A 14589-nucleotide genomic window follows, 5' to 3' on the forward strand; every position below is an offset into this window, starting at 1 on the left:
AAGTCCATCTGGAGATGGGGATGGTGCTGACCATCATCAACATCTCTTTAAGTCCATCTGGAGATGGGGATGGTGCTGACCTCCATCAACATCTCTTTAAGTCCATCTGGAAAGTCTCCTTTATCATTACCATCAGTGTCCCTGTACTGCCTGTAGGCCCGTATGACCGTACGTGGACTGTCAATGCCAATCCTCTGGCAGAGAGATTCTATCACTGTTTCTCCATACAGTGCTCCTGCATCCTCTGGCCAGTATTGAGCATAAAGCACCTTCAGCTCCTCTATGAACTGGCTGTATCCTGTATTGTCCATTGGTGACTGCCCTGTGTTCAGTAATAACACCCTCACTTCCCTGGTGACTGCCCTGTGTTCAGTAATAACACCCTCACTTCCCTGGTGACTGCCCTGTGTGCAGTAATAACACCCTCACTTCCCTGGTGACTGCCCTGTGTGCAGTAATAACACCCTCACTTCCCTGGTGACTGCCCTGTGTGCAGTAATAACACCCTCACTTCCCTGGTGACTGCCCTGTGTGCAGTAATAACACCATCACTTCCCTGGTGACTGCCCTGTGTGCAGTAATAACACCCTCACTTCCCTGGTGACTGCCCTGTGTGCAGTAATAACACCATCACTTCCCTGGTGACTGCCCTGTGTGCAGTAATAACACCATCACTTCCCTGGTGACTGCCCTGTGTGCAGTAATAACACCCTCACTTCCCTGGTGACTGCCCTGTGTGCAGTAATAACACCCTCACTACCCTGGTGACTGCCCTGTGTGCAGTAATAACACCATCACTTCCCTGGTGACTGCCCTGTGTGCAGTAATAACACCCTCACTTCCCTGGTGAATGCCCTGTGTGCAGTAATAACACCCTCACTTCCCTGGTGACTGCCCTGTGTGCAGTAATAACACCCTCACTTCCCTGGTGACTGCCCTGTGTGCAGTAATAACACCCTCACTTCCCTGGTGACTGCCCTGTGTGCAGTAATAACACCATCACTTCCCTGGTGACTGCCCTGTGTGCAGTAATAACACCCTCACTTCCCTGGTGACTGCCCTGTGTGCAGTAATAACACCATCACTTCCCTGGTGACTGCCCTGTGTGCAGTAATAACACCATCACTTCCCTGGTGACTGCCCTGTGTGCAGTAATAACACCCTCACTTCCCTGGTGACTGCCCTGTGTGCAGTAATAACACCCTCACTTCCCTGGTGACTGCCCTGTGTGCAGTAATAACACCCTCACTTCCCTGGTGAATGCCCTGTGTGCAGTAATAACACCATCACTTCCCTGGTGACTGCCCTGTGTGCAGTAATAACACCCTCACTTCCCTGGTGACTGCCCTGTGTGCAGTAATAACACCCTCACTTCCCTGGTGACTGCCCTGTGTGCAGTAATAACACCCTCACTTCCCTGGTGACTGCCCTGTGTGCAGTAATAACACCATCACTTCCCTGGTGACTGCCCTGTGTGCAGTAATAACACCCTCACTTCCCTGGTGACTGCCCTGTGTGCAGTAATAACACCATCACTTCCCTGGTGACTGCCCTGTGTGCAGTAATAACACCCTCACTTCCCTGGTGACTGCCCTGTGTGCAGTAATAACACCCTCACTTCCCTGGTGACTGCCCTGTGTGCAGTAATAACACCCTCACTTCCCTGGTGACTGCCCTGTGTGCAGTAATAACACCATCACTTCCCTGGTGACTGCCCTGTGTGCAGTAATAACACCCTCACTTCCCTGGTGACTGCCCTGTGTGCAGTAATAACACCATCACTTCCCTGGTGACTGCCCTGTATGCAGTAATAACACCCTCACTTCCCTGGTGACTGCCCTGTGTGCAGTAATAACACCATCACTTCCCTGGTGACTGCCCTGTGTGCAGTAATAACACCATCACTTCCCTGGTGACTGCCCTGTGTGCAGTAATAACACCATCACTTCCCTGGTGACTGCCCTGTGTGCAGTAATAACACCATCACTTCCCTGGTGACTGCCCATCCAGCTGCTGTGGCTTGTGAAGAGCCGGGTAATTTCTCCACACAGAATCTACAGTTCTAAGGAGACCAATAGTTTAAATGTGTCTCACCTGTAAGGAGACCTAGACCAGTTTAAATGTGTCTTACCTGTAAGGAGACCTAGACCAGTTTAAATGTGTCTCACCTGTAAGGAGACCTAGACCAGTTTAAATGTGTCTCACCTGTAAGGAGACCTAGACCAGTTTAAATGTGTCTAACCTGTAAGGAGACCTAGACCAGTTTAAATGTGTCTCACCTGTAAGGAGACCAAGACCAGTTTAAATGTGTCTCACCTGTAAGGAGACCTAGACCAGTTTAAATGTGTCTTACCTGTAAGGAGACCAAGACCAGTTTAAATGTGTCTCACCTGTAAGGAGACCTAGACCAGTTTAAATGTGTCTCACCTGTAAGGAGACCAAGACCAGTTTAAATGTGGCTAACCTGTAAGGAGACCTAGACCAGTTTAAATGTGTCTTACCTGTAAGGAGACCTAGACCAGTTTAAATGTGTCTCACCTGTAAGGAGACCTAGACCAGTTTAAATGTGTCTCACCTGTAAGGAGACCAAGACCAGTTTAAATGTGTCTCACCTGTAAGGAGACCTAGACCAGTTTAAATGTGTCTTACCTGTAAGGAGACCAAGACCAGTTTAAATGTGTCTCACCTGTAAGGAGACCTAGACCAGTTTAAATGTGTCTCACCTGTAAGGAGACCAAGACCAGTTTAAATGTGTCTCACCTGTAAGGAGACCAAGACCAGTTTAAATGTGGCTAACCTGTAAGGAGACCTAGACCAGTTTAAATGTGTCTAACCTGTAAGGAGACCTAGACCAGTTTAAATGTGTCTCACCTGTAAGGAGACCAAGACCAGTTTAAATGTGTCTCACCTGTAAGGAGACCTAGACCAGTTTAAATGTGTCTCACCTGTAAGGAGACCTAGACAAGTTTAAATGTGTCTCACCTGTAAGGAGACCAAGACCAGTTTAAATGTGTCTTACCTGTAAGGAGACCTAGACCAGTTTAAATGTGGACAAATGAGCCCCAGAGTGTGAACATTAATGCTAGTGTGATGATGATGCTGTCAGTACAGCATAGTGTGGTGAGTTTCAGAGTTGGTCATTAGTCCTCATAGGGGATGGTTTCATTCTATGGAGTAGCAGTGGTCTTCATGACATTGTGCATGTTTTAGATCAAATCCATTGAAGTCAACTGCACAGACTCACTAATCTACAAATCCACTTGCATCTGAAATATTGACTCACTAAGTGGTCCAGATCAGTGATTCTGCGCCTCTCCTTGATCAGACTGATCCCCTCCAACACACTGATGACTGTTTCTCACTAAAGAACTGAGTCAAGCCAAGCAGGGCCAAACTGGGCTGGCTAACACTACAGAGCTGAGTCAAGCAGGGCCAAACTGGGCTGGCTAACACTACAGAGCTGAGTCAAGCAGGGCCAAACTGGGCTGGCTAACACTACAGAGCTGAGTCAAGCCAAGCAGGGCCAAACTGGGCTGGCTAACACTACAGAGCTGAGTCAAGCAGGGCCAAACTGGGCTGGCTAACACTACAGAGCTGAGTCAAGCCAAGTTCTGGAACCATCCTTGAAAGGACAATGTGTAAAGAAAATATCCCAGCCAGTCCAGTCCAGTTGTGGTCAGCTCTGTTGTGTGAATCTTGGTTCTCCATACCTCTAAATGCCATCTTTCTAGATGGTGCCATTTTCAAATAAAATAAAATAAAATGTCATTACATTTGTCACATGCGCCGAATACAACAGGTGTAGACCTTACCGTGAAATGCTTACTTACAAACCCTTAACCAACAATGCTGTTCAAGAAATAGAGTTAAGAAAATATTTACTAAATAAACTAAATTTAAAAAACAAATCAAATCAAAAAGTAACACAATAAAATGACATAACAATAATGAGGCTATATACAGGGGGTCATTCTAGAGGTGGAGTAGCTCTGCCAGCCAATGTGTGGGGGTACAGGTTAGTTGAGGTCATTTGGAAAGTGACTATGCATAGATAAACAGCAAGTAGCAGCAGTGTAAAATCAAAAAGGGGGTGGGGGGGGGGGGGGGTCAATGTAAATAGTCCGGGTGGCCATTTCATTAATTCTTCCCCCATTCGTTTGGGATTGAGACCTGCAGTCACCTTGATTTAAGACCACTTTTGAGAAGTGTTCCACAGGCAGTAAATCTATTGTAGAATAAATGGAACCTGGATCCATTTCATTCTATTAACATGGCTTGTGTGTGTTATAAAAGTAATGGGGTTAAACTGATATTAAAATGACAACTCCATAGGTGGGTATCAGGTCAGGGGAGTTCATCTCTGCTCCCAGCATCCCTGGGACAGTACTGATCAACATAGCTGACCTGATGCAGAGGTGGACCAGTGATGTTTTCCTCTCAGTGGTGAGACTTGCCCTTCCATTTGATACACTGTTAACTCATAAGATCATACAAGATGTTACAGGCTTATTGCATGTGGAAACAGACCTGCATTCAATTACTATTTAAAATCATGTTGAATACTTAATAAGCAGTGCTTGATTGAGTTTGCCTGTTGTAATGGAACCAATAGAAAAGTCCCAAAAGTACAAACATCAAAAACTTTTCTCGTTCAGTTAGTCCCTCCCTGTTTCAGCTAATTATCTTCAGTTTGGTGCCTAGTGAATACGACTCAGGTCTCTATGGAAACATCAATGTAAATTCACCTTAGGTTTTTACTCCTCACTTTCCCTTTCAGGTCTATAGGGTTTTGCTGCCCCCTGCTGGAGACTGGAGCACAAGGCAGTCCCTGGCTTTCTTTGGGCAGCTGGAGGATGAGGCCCTCCTCACCTGTTGTGACGGGTCCAACAAATATCCCCTGGTGAAGGCAGGGTCCTATCTCATCCAACGCTTCAATGACTCTTATGGGAGGCAGTGAGCATTTCCCATGTTAAGCTATGGAATTAATTGTACAGCATTGGATTGGTGTTGGCATGGGGTAGAGGGAGTTTACATATACCAGTCATTTCCTTTTAAATCCATGAAGGGAAGTGGACAAGTTCACACTTAGAAAGGAGATAATAGTTCCACACCCCATGTGTCCTGATAACTACAGGAATGGAACCATATTGAGGTTGTCTGCTTTCTATAGTCTCCCGAGTGGCGCAGTGGTCTAAGGCACTGCATCACAGTGATAGCTGTGCCACTAGAGATCTTGGTTCAAATCCAGGCTCTGTCGTAGCCGTCAGCGACCGGGCGGCGCACAATTGGTCCAGGGTAGGGGAGGGAATGGCCGGCAGGGATGTAGCTCAGTTGGTAGAGCATGGTGTTTGCAATGCCAGGGTTGTGGTTTCGATTCCCATGGGGGCCAGTATGAAAAATATATATAATAATATAATATGCCATTTAGTGGACGCTTTTATCCAAAGCGACTTACAGTCGTATATATATACAGTGGGGAAAAAAAAGTATTTAGTCAGCCACCAATTGTGCAAGTTCTCCCACTTAAAAAGATGAGAGAGGCCTGTAATTTTCATCATAGGTACACGTCAACTATGACAGACAGATTGAGGGAAAAAAATCCAGAAAATCACATTGTAGGATTTTTAATGAATTTATTTGCAAATTATGGTGGAAAATAAGTATTTGGTCACCTACAAACAAGCAAGATTTCTGGCTCTCACAGACCTGTAACTTCTTCTTTAAGAGGCTCCTCTGTCCTCCACTCATTACCTGTATTAATGGCACCTGTTTGAACTTGTTATCAGTATAAAAGACACCTGTCCACAACCTCAAACAGTCACACTCCAAACTCCACTATGGCCAAGACCAAAGAGCTGTCAAAGGACACCAGAATCAAAATTGTAGACCTGCACCAGGCTGGGAAGACTGAATCTGCAGCTTGGCTTGAAGAAATCAACTGTGGGAGCAATTATTAGGAAATGGAAGACATACAAGACCACTGATAATCTCCCTCGATCTGGGGCTCCACGCAAGATCTCTCCCTGTGGGGTCAAAATGATCACAAGAACGGTGAGCAAAAATCCCAGAACCACAGGGGGGGACCTAGTGAATGACCTGCAGAGAGCTGGGACCAAAGTAACAAAGCCTACCATCAGTAACACACTACGCCGCCAGGGACTCAAATCCTGCAGTGCCAGACGTGTCCCCCTGCTTGAGCCAGTACATGTCCAGGCCCATCTGAAGTTTGCTAGAGTGCATTTGGATGATCCAGAAGAGGATTGGGAGAATGTCATATGGTCAGATGAAACCAAAATAGAACTAAAAACTCAACTCGTCGTGTTTGGAGGACAAAGAATGCTGAGTTGCATCCAAAGAACACCATACCTACTGTGAAGCATGGGGGTGGAAACATCATGCTTTGGGGCTGTTTTTCTGCAAAGGGACCAGGACGACTGATCCGTGTAAAGGAAAGAATGAATGGGGCCATGTATCGTGAGATTTTGAGTGAAAACCTCCTTCCATCAGCAAGGGCATTGAAGATGAAACGTGGCTGGGTCTTTCAGCATGACAATGATCCCAAACACACCGCCCGGGCAACGAAGGAGTGGCTTCGTAAGAAGCATTTTAAGGTGCTGGAGTGGCCTAACCAGTCTCCAGATCTCAACCCCATAGAAAATCTTTGGAGGGAGTTGAAAGTCCGTGTTGCCCAGCGACAGCCCCAAAACATCACTCCTCTAGAGGAGATATGCATGGAGGAATGGGCCAAAATACCAGCAACAGTGTGTGAAAACCTTGTGAAGACTTACAGAAACCGTTTGACCTGTGTCATTGCCAACAAAGGGTATATAACAAAGTATTGAGAAACTTTTGTTATTGACCAAATACTTATTTTCCACCATAATTTGCAAATAAATATATTAAAAATCCTACAATGTGATTTTCAGGATTTTTTTTTCTCATTTTGTCTGTCATAGTTGACGTGTACCTATGATGAAAATTACAGGCCTCTCTCATCTTTTTAAGTGGGAGAACTTGCACAATTGGTGGCTGACTAAATCCTTTTTTCCCCCACTGTATATGCACTAACGGTAAGTTGCTCTGGATAAGAGCGTCTGCTAAATGCTGTAAATGTGTATGGTTTGAGAGAGAGAGAGAACATCAGGTAAAGTTCTGGGGGATGTCAGTCATGAAGTTGTCTAAACACAACTGGAATATAATTTGTTTCTGATTCATTGTTAATGGATTTTCAATTAGGAACACATGGGGGAAAACCTAACACAACAACACACATAACACACAACCAATAAAAACACAAAGGGGGAGGAAACCACTAAAGTCATTACCATATTGTCATTTTCTAACGACAGGGAGAAAACATGTAAAATCTAGAAGACTACTTTAGATCTGGTCAGAAGAAGCCTAGTGCACTACGTAGGGAACAGGGAGAGATTTGGGACAGAGACAGTAACTCCTGTATGGAAATCTTCATTCTAATGACAGTGAGCAAATCTCCACCCTATTCCCTATGTAGTGCACTACTTTAGATCTGATCAGAAGTAGCCTAGTGCACTACGTAGGGAACAGGGAGAGATTTGGGACAGAGACAGTAACTCCTGTATGGAAATCTTCATTCTAATGACAGTGAGCAAATCTCCACCCTATTCCCTATGTAGTGCACTACTTTAGATCTGGTCAGAAGTAGCCTAGTGCACTACGTAGGGAACAGGGAGAGATTTGGGACAGAGACAGTAACTCCTGTATGGAAATCTTCATTCTAATGACAGTGAGCAAATCTCCAATCTCCACCCTATTCCCTATGTAGTGCACTACTTTAGATCTGATCAGAAGTAGCCTAGTGCACTACGTAGGGAACAGGGAGAGATTTGGGACAGAGACAGTAACTCCTGTATGGAAATCTTCATTCTAATGACAGTGAGCAAATCTCCAATCTCCACCCTATTCCCTATGTAGTGCACTACTTTAGATCTGGTCAGAAGTACCCTAGTGCACTACGTAGGGAACAGGGTGTCATTTGGGCCAGAGTCAGTAACTCCCCTGGGTATGAATTGTCTCTCTATCTTATCTGTCTTCTATATGATGTTCTCCTCTCCTCCTCTCTTCTCTCCTCTATTCACTCTATTCTATCATCCACACCACATGCCAGCTTCAACACAATCCATTTACAAGTTAAAGACACACCTTGGAATAAATAGCAAAGGAAAACTACTACTAGATGGATTTTTTATTTCCCATCACCATGAATCATATTTAATAACTGAACAGTAGCAGACCTAACTTCATCTGTTCCTGACTCTGGGTAGTGGATTAAAAAGACCATCAATCTCCAATGATATTAAAGTACAATTCTGAACATTACTGATATACTGAGTGGCAAGTCAAGATATGTGTTGTTTTTATTGTTTGGTTAATAGCATCACCTGCTGGACAGGTTTAATGTTGCTTGACTGAGCAGTATGGGAGAATAAAAGATGCCAAACTTAGGGTCGGTTTCCCGGACATCTCCATTGAACATGCTTTTTAGTCTAGGACTAGGCTTCATCTGTGTCCGGGAAACCGGCCCATATAGTTCAATTAGCAAGTAAGTAACACTACCTGTTCCATGATACTGAGGAAAATGACATTGAGACAGAGAACCAATTGAGAAAACATTTAAATGGTTCTGAATGAAAACCAACATACATTAACAGCAAACATCATGATTAATGTAAATGTAGCCAATTAAAACATTGCATTTGATAAAAATACGTTAAGTTTTAATTAAACTCTGAAGATTAAATCAGTCAGACAAAAATAATTGTACAGAAAAACAGAGTATTATATCTGAGGACAATCACCACCAGCATGACTAGTATCTATGTGGACCCTACTACAGTTTAACCAGCTCAGCTATAGACTACACCAGCATGACTAGTATCTATGTGGACCCTACTACAGTTTAACCAGCTCAGCTATAGACTACACCAGCATGACTAGTATCTATGTGGACCCTACTACAGTTTAACCAGCTCAGCTATAGACTACACCAGCATGACTAGTATCTATGTGGACCCTACTACAGTTTAACCAGCTCAGCTATAGACTACACCAGCATGACTAGTATCTATGTGGACCCTACTACAGTTTAACCAGCTCAGCTATAGACTACACCAGCATGACTAGTATCTATGTGGACCCTACTACAGTTTAACCAGCTCAGCTATAGACTACACCAGCATGACTAGTATCTATGTGGACCCTACTACAGTTTAACCAGCTCAGCTATAGACTACACCAGCATGACTAGTATCTATGTGGACCCTACTACAGTTTAACCAGCTCAGCTATAGACTACACCAGCATGACTAGTATCTATGTGGACCCTAAACAGTTTAACCAGCTCAGCTATAGACTACACCAGCATGACTAGTATCTATGTGGACCCTACTACAGTTTAACCAGCTCAGCTATAGACTACACCAGCATGACTAGTATCTATGTGGACCCTACTACAGTTTAACCAGCTCAGCTATAGACTACACCAGCATGACTAGTATCTATGTGGACCCTACTACCGTTTAACCAGCTCAGCTATAGACTACACCAGCATGACTAGTATCTATGTGGACCCTACTACAGTTTAACCAGCTCAGCTATAGACTACACCAGCATGACTAGTATCTATGTGGACCCTACTACAGTTTAACCAGCTCAGCTATAGACTACACCAGCATGACTAGTATCTATGTGGACCCTACTACAGTTTAACCAGCTCAGCTATAGACTACACCAGCATGACTAGTATCTATGTGGACCCTACTACAGTTTAACCAGCTCAGCTATAGACTACACCAGCATGACTAGTATCTATGTGGACCCTACTACAGTTTAACCAGCTCAGCTATAGACTACACCAGCATGACTAGTATCTATGTGGACCCTACTACAGTTTAACCAGCTCAGCTATAGACTACACCAGCATGACTAGTATCTATGTGGACCCTACTACAGTTTAACCAGCTCAGCTATAGACTACACCAGCATGACTAGTATCTATGTGGACCCTACTACAGTTTAACCAGCTCAGCTATAGACTACACCAGCATGACTAGTATCTATGTGGACCCTACTACAGTTTAACCAGCTCAGCTATAGACTACACCAGCATGACTAGTATCTATGTGGACCCTACTACAGTTTAACAAGCTCAGCAGTACCATAGAGCCTAAACCCAGGATAGAGGGGCTGAGTGAATGTGGTCTGGACTCTGTGGAGGAGGGTCATTGTATCAGAGACACTGTAGAAGGACAGAGTACCTGCCTTGTGATCCAGGTACACTCCTACTCTGGAGGACTGAGGGCCTGATACTTTAGTCTCAACATTATTGTGTCTGAAACAATAACCACCACTATAACACTCTAAACTCCAGGACTTGTTATTGTATCCAAATGCACCATCTGTCCCTGTTCTGCTGATGTCTTTATATGAGACTGCTGTATAAACCCACCCCCCACTCCACTCCACCTCCCAGTAACAGCGTCCAGACAGACCCACTCTACACAGAACCTGACAGTTTGTGAATCTGTCTGGATGATCAGGATATGGTTGGACTTGGCCTGTATAGGTCACCTTTCTGTTCCCTTCAGACAGAGAGAGGCATGTGTATGCTGTGTTTGGGTCCAGTGTGAGCTGACAGGAATCTGGGAGAAGAGCAGAGCAGAGACCAATGAGGGGAGTTAGAACAATAAGTGAAGTCAGATACTGTATCTACCCTGTCTTTGATTAGAGCACAGCAGAGATCAAATCAGAGAAATATGAGGAGTCAGATAGATACCCAGTCTTTGATTAGATCTACTATTGCTATATATTTCTAGAGGGATTGTTAGGAGTGTCAGTAAAAAGAGACTGTTAGTTACTTCAGAATAAAGAGACTCACATTGTAAGAACTGTTCTCTGGTCTTGGGCTCTGGAGGCAGTACAACATCCACTATATTCACTACAGACACACAAACACATTCACAGAGAGAGGGAATGTTATCATCATACCATATTCCACATGTATATGACTAGTAGGGAACTTTCAATGGTCTAAAGTTGATGTTCTTATTATTTTCAACACACCTGTAGTGGAGATCTTGGTCCATTCTCCTTTAAGGACGTCTTCTAGTTTCACTCTCAGTTCAGACACAGTCTTACTCACATCTCCAAAGTACTGAAGAGGACGGACAACGATGCTGGGTAAGTCTGAAGATACACTGGTACCGGAGAGAGACTGATAACTCTGGAGAGAGAGAGGGAGAGAGAGAGAGGGAGAGAGAGAGAGAGAGAGAGAGAGAGAGAGAGAGAGAGAGAGAGGGGGAGAGAGAGAGAGAGAGAGAGAGAGTGAGAGGGAGCAGAACCAAATGATTGAGAGTTTTAATTTCATATCACATGTATCAAGGCAGTTGAGTTACCTGGAGGAAATGGATGTGATCCTCTGTGTGTGAGAGCTGCTCCAGCTCAGTGCTTCTCTTCCTCAGCTCAGCTATCTCCTGCTCCAGTTGCTCCAGGAGTCCTTCGGCTTGACTCACTTGAGCCTTCTCTTGGGCTCTGATCAGCTCCTTCACCTCAGAGCGCCTTCTCTCAATGGAGCGGATCAGCTCAGTAAAGATCTTATCACTGTCCTCCACTGCTGCCTGTGCAGAGCGCTGTTAAGAGAGAGAGAGAGAGAGAGAGAGACTGACTTGTCTTACTTTAATGAGCCATCCTCATTACACTAACACCCCCACCCCTAAAAGCACATTGCGTGCCACCACAACCTCCACACAATCACATTATCCAGTACCCAACACCACAGTACAATACACCAACCAGCACCACATTCCAACCGTCCATCCAACCCCTCCTCTCCAGCCGTACAGACAGCCCCCCTGAGCCCCCATACCTCCTGAAACATCTCCACACTGTTGATCATTTTGTACAACTCAAACTCAACCCTAAGGCGTCAACAGTAATGGCATTACCCTGGCAACACAGAAAAAACATGATGAACAGTCTGTCATTGCAGAAAACGGACACCCCTCTCCAACTCCCAGGTCAACCCGAGCCAACCAGCTATTGGTGTCCAGGGCTCCATGTAATACCCTCCACTGGACGACCCCTGACCTTTCCAGCACTGGGAACTTATAGAGCCCCTCCACCTATACCCTGCCATGCTCTCAGCCCCCACAACCCCCTGCCACTGATGCCCCTTCACTCCCACTAAGCTCAGAGTGTTAAAAGTCAGTAAGTCCTCCAGACTCTCCTGCCAGTCCCCAGTCTCTGCTGTCACTTGCAGTGGTGGAAACGGTGGTGGCCCCTCCTCAGGCTGCTCCAGCCCTCAGTACTGCAGCATAGAAATCAGAGACCCCTGCTGTATTGAGTCTCTCCTGCCGCATGATGAAGATCTGCTGATCCAGCCCCAAACCACCAGCCCTCCTCAACAGAGCACATGCTGGGTCCCTCCAGCCCACCTCCGTACGGTACAGTAGCCTCTGTGCTGCTGAGTCAGAACGCTGCCACCCTGACCAGAAAAAATTCACTAACTTGCGCTGCAGGTCCACAAGCAGACCACCGGGGGCGTTGAGAATGGCCAATTTAAGCCATAGAGAGGATGCCACCAAGTTGTTGATGATCAGCACCGCCCCTCTGTATGCCACTTGGGAGATGAGCCACCTCCACTTCGTCAGCCTCGACACCACCGCTTGTGACACTCCTTCCCAGTTCTTCCTATCCCAACCCTCCGAGCCCAGATACACCCCAAGCATCTTGAGCCACTCACAGCCCCACTGCAACCCCCCTGGAAGCTGCGGAGGTTCCCTGTCCCTCCATGCCCAACATAACAGAGCCTCACTCTTGCCCCAGTTTCCCTAAGCAGAAGACGCCCCCTCGTACACCCTCAAACTATTCTCCAGGGCCTGTAGGTTCTGCTCATCCCTAACCAACACAGACGTCATCAGCGTATGCTGCCACTGCTATGCCTGTCCCCAACCCTATGCCTGGCTCCCACACTCCCTGTAGCCTCCTGCGTAGCAGGCCCAGAAAGGGCTCAATAACAAGAGTGTATAGCTGCCCTGACAGAGGGCATCCCTGGTGAATGCCCCTCCCTACCCAGACTGGCCTACTGAGCCCTCCCCACACCTTGACCATACATGAAGCCCCAGCATACGACCGCGACATTACGTGGTCCTCTGTAGCTCAGCTGGTAGAGCACGGCGCTTGTAACGCTAGGGTAGTGGGTTCGATCCCCGGGACCACCCATACACAAAAATGTATGCACGCATGACTGTAAGTAGCTTTGGATAAAAGCGTCTGCTAAATGGCATATTATGTATATTTATTTATTTAACATTTGAACACAGGCCACAAAATTCTCCCCACAACCAAAACAACACATTGAACAGATATTCATGGTCCACCCTATCAAAGGCTTTCTCCTGATTATGAACAGATTGTTTGTGATTGAGCGTCCTGGTACACAGTACGTTTGGTCCTTGTGTACAATAGAGTCCAGGTGGGACTTCAGTCTGTTAACGAGGACCTTGGTAAAGACCTTATATTCCACACAGAGCAATGCCACAGGCCTCCAGTTCTTTATGTCGCTCAAATCCTTATTTTGGGCAGGAGAGTCAAAGCCTCCCGTCTACAGCTTAGCGACAGCTCCCCCACCCCGACGCACTCACACAACACACGTCCTGTAAAATAATTCCCCAGAACTTTTTATAAAGATCCACAGGCAGACCGTCTGAGAGACAGCAGCTGAGAGTTTGTGTAATGCCAGGGAAATATCTATTTGATTTCTCTGTGACAGAGAGAGTTTGGAAAGGTCTGTGAGCAGAACCTGAGAACACCCAGGATAATAATAATAATAATATGCCATTTAGCAGACGCTTTTATCCAAAGCGACTTACTGTCATGCGCATACATTTTTACATATGGGTGGTCCCGGGGATCGAACCCACTACCCTGGCATTACAAGGACCATGCTCTACAGAGGACCACAGAGTTCTGCCCTCTATAAATCAGAGTACAACTCCACAGCCTCATCTCCTCACAACAGAAGTTACCCACCCATCAGGCTCCCTCATCTCCCCACAACAGAAGTTACCCACCCATCAGGCTCCCTCATCTCCCCACAACAGAAGTTACCCACCCATCAGGCTCCCTCATCTCCCCACAACAGAAGTTACCCACCCATCAGGCGCCCTCATCTCCCCACAACAGAAGTTACCCACCCATCAGGCTCCCTCATCTCCCCCACAACAGAAGTTACCCACCCATTAGGCTCCCTCATCTCCCCACAACAGAAGTTACCCACCCATCAGGCTCCCTCATCTCCCCCACAACAGAAGTTACCCACCAAAGTTACCCACCCATCAGGCTCCCTCATCTCCCCACAACAGAAGTTACCCACCCATCAGGCTCCCTCATCTCCCCCACAACAGAAGTTACCCACCCATCAGGCTCCCTCATCTCCCCACAACAGAAGTTACCCACCCATCAGGCTCCCTCATCTCCCCCACAACAGAAGTTACCCACCCATCAGGCTCCCTCATCTCCCCACAACAGAAGTTACCCACCCATCAGGCTCCC

At 46.2% G+C, this 14589-nt stretch overlaps 1 protein-coding gene across 4 annotated transcripts in view; it reads right to left on the reverse strand.

Moving 5' to 3' along the window:
- LOC311126478 (tripartite motif-containing protein 16-like) overlaps window positions 1–14589 on the reverse strand; it is a 43633-nt gene that overhangs the window by 21844 nt on the left and 7200 nt on the right. Inside the window, exons 3-7 of one of the 4 annotated variants that reach the window (XR_014612990.1) lie at window positions 11433–11666; window positions 11101–11260; window positions 10916–10975; window positions 9832–10679; window positions 8735–8848 (exon numbers count right to left, since the gene is read on the reverse strand). Coding sequence is in view for 1 of the 4 variants with exons in the window: in XM_084200484.1 (XP_084056610.1) it covers window positions 10171–10679; window positions 10916–10975; window positions 11101–11260; window positions 11433–11666 (963 nt within the window). In the remaining 3 variants the exon portion in view is untranslated. Of the gene's footprint in view, window positions 1–8734; window positions 10680–10915; window positions 10976–11100; window positions 11261–11432; window positions 11667–14589 lie in introns of those variants that run through there. The other 3 variants (XR_014612991.1, XR_014612989.1, XM_084200484.1) reach the window with 3 other exon arrangements.

This window comes from Coregonus lavaretus, assembly GCF_964263955.1.
Source record: "Coregonus lavaretus genome assembly, contig: HAP1_SCAFFOLD_1201, whole genome shotgun sequence".
Lineage (NCBI taxonomy): Eukaryota > Metazoa > Chordata > Actinopteri > Salmoniformes > Salmonidae > Coregonus > Coregonus lavaretus.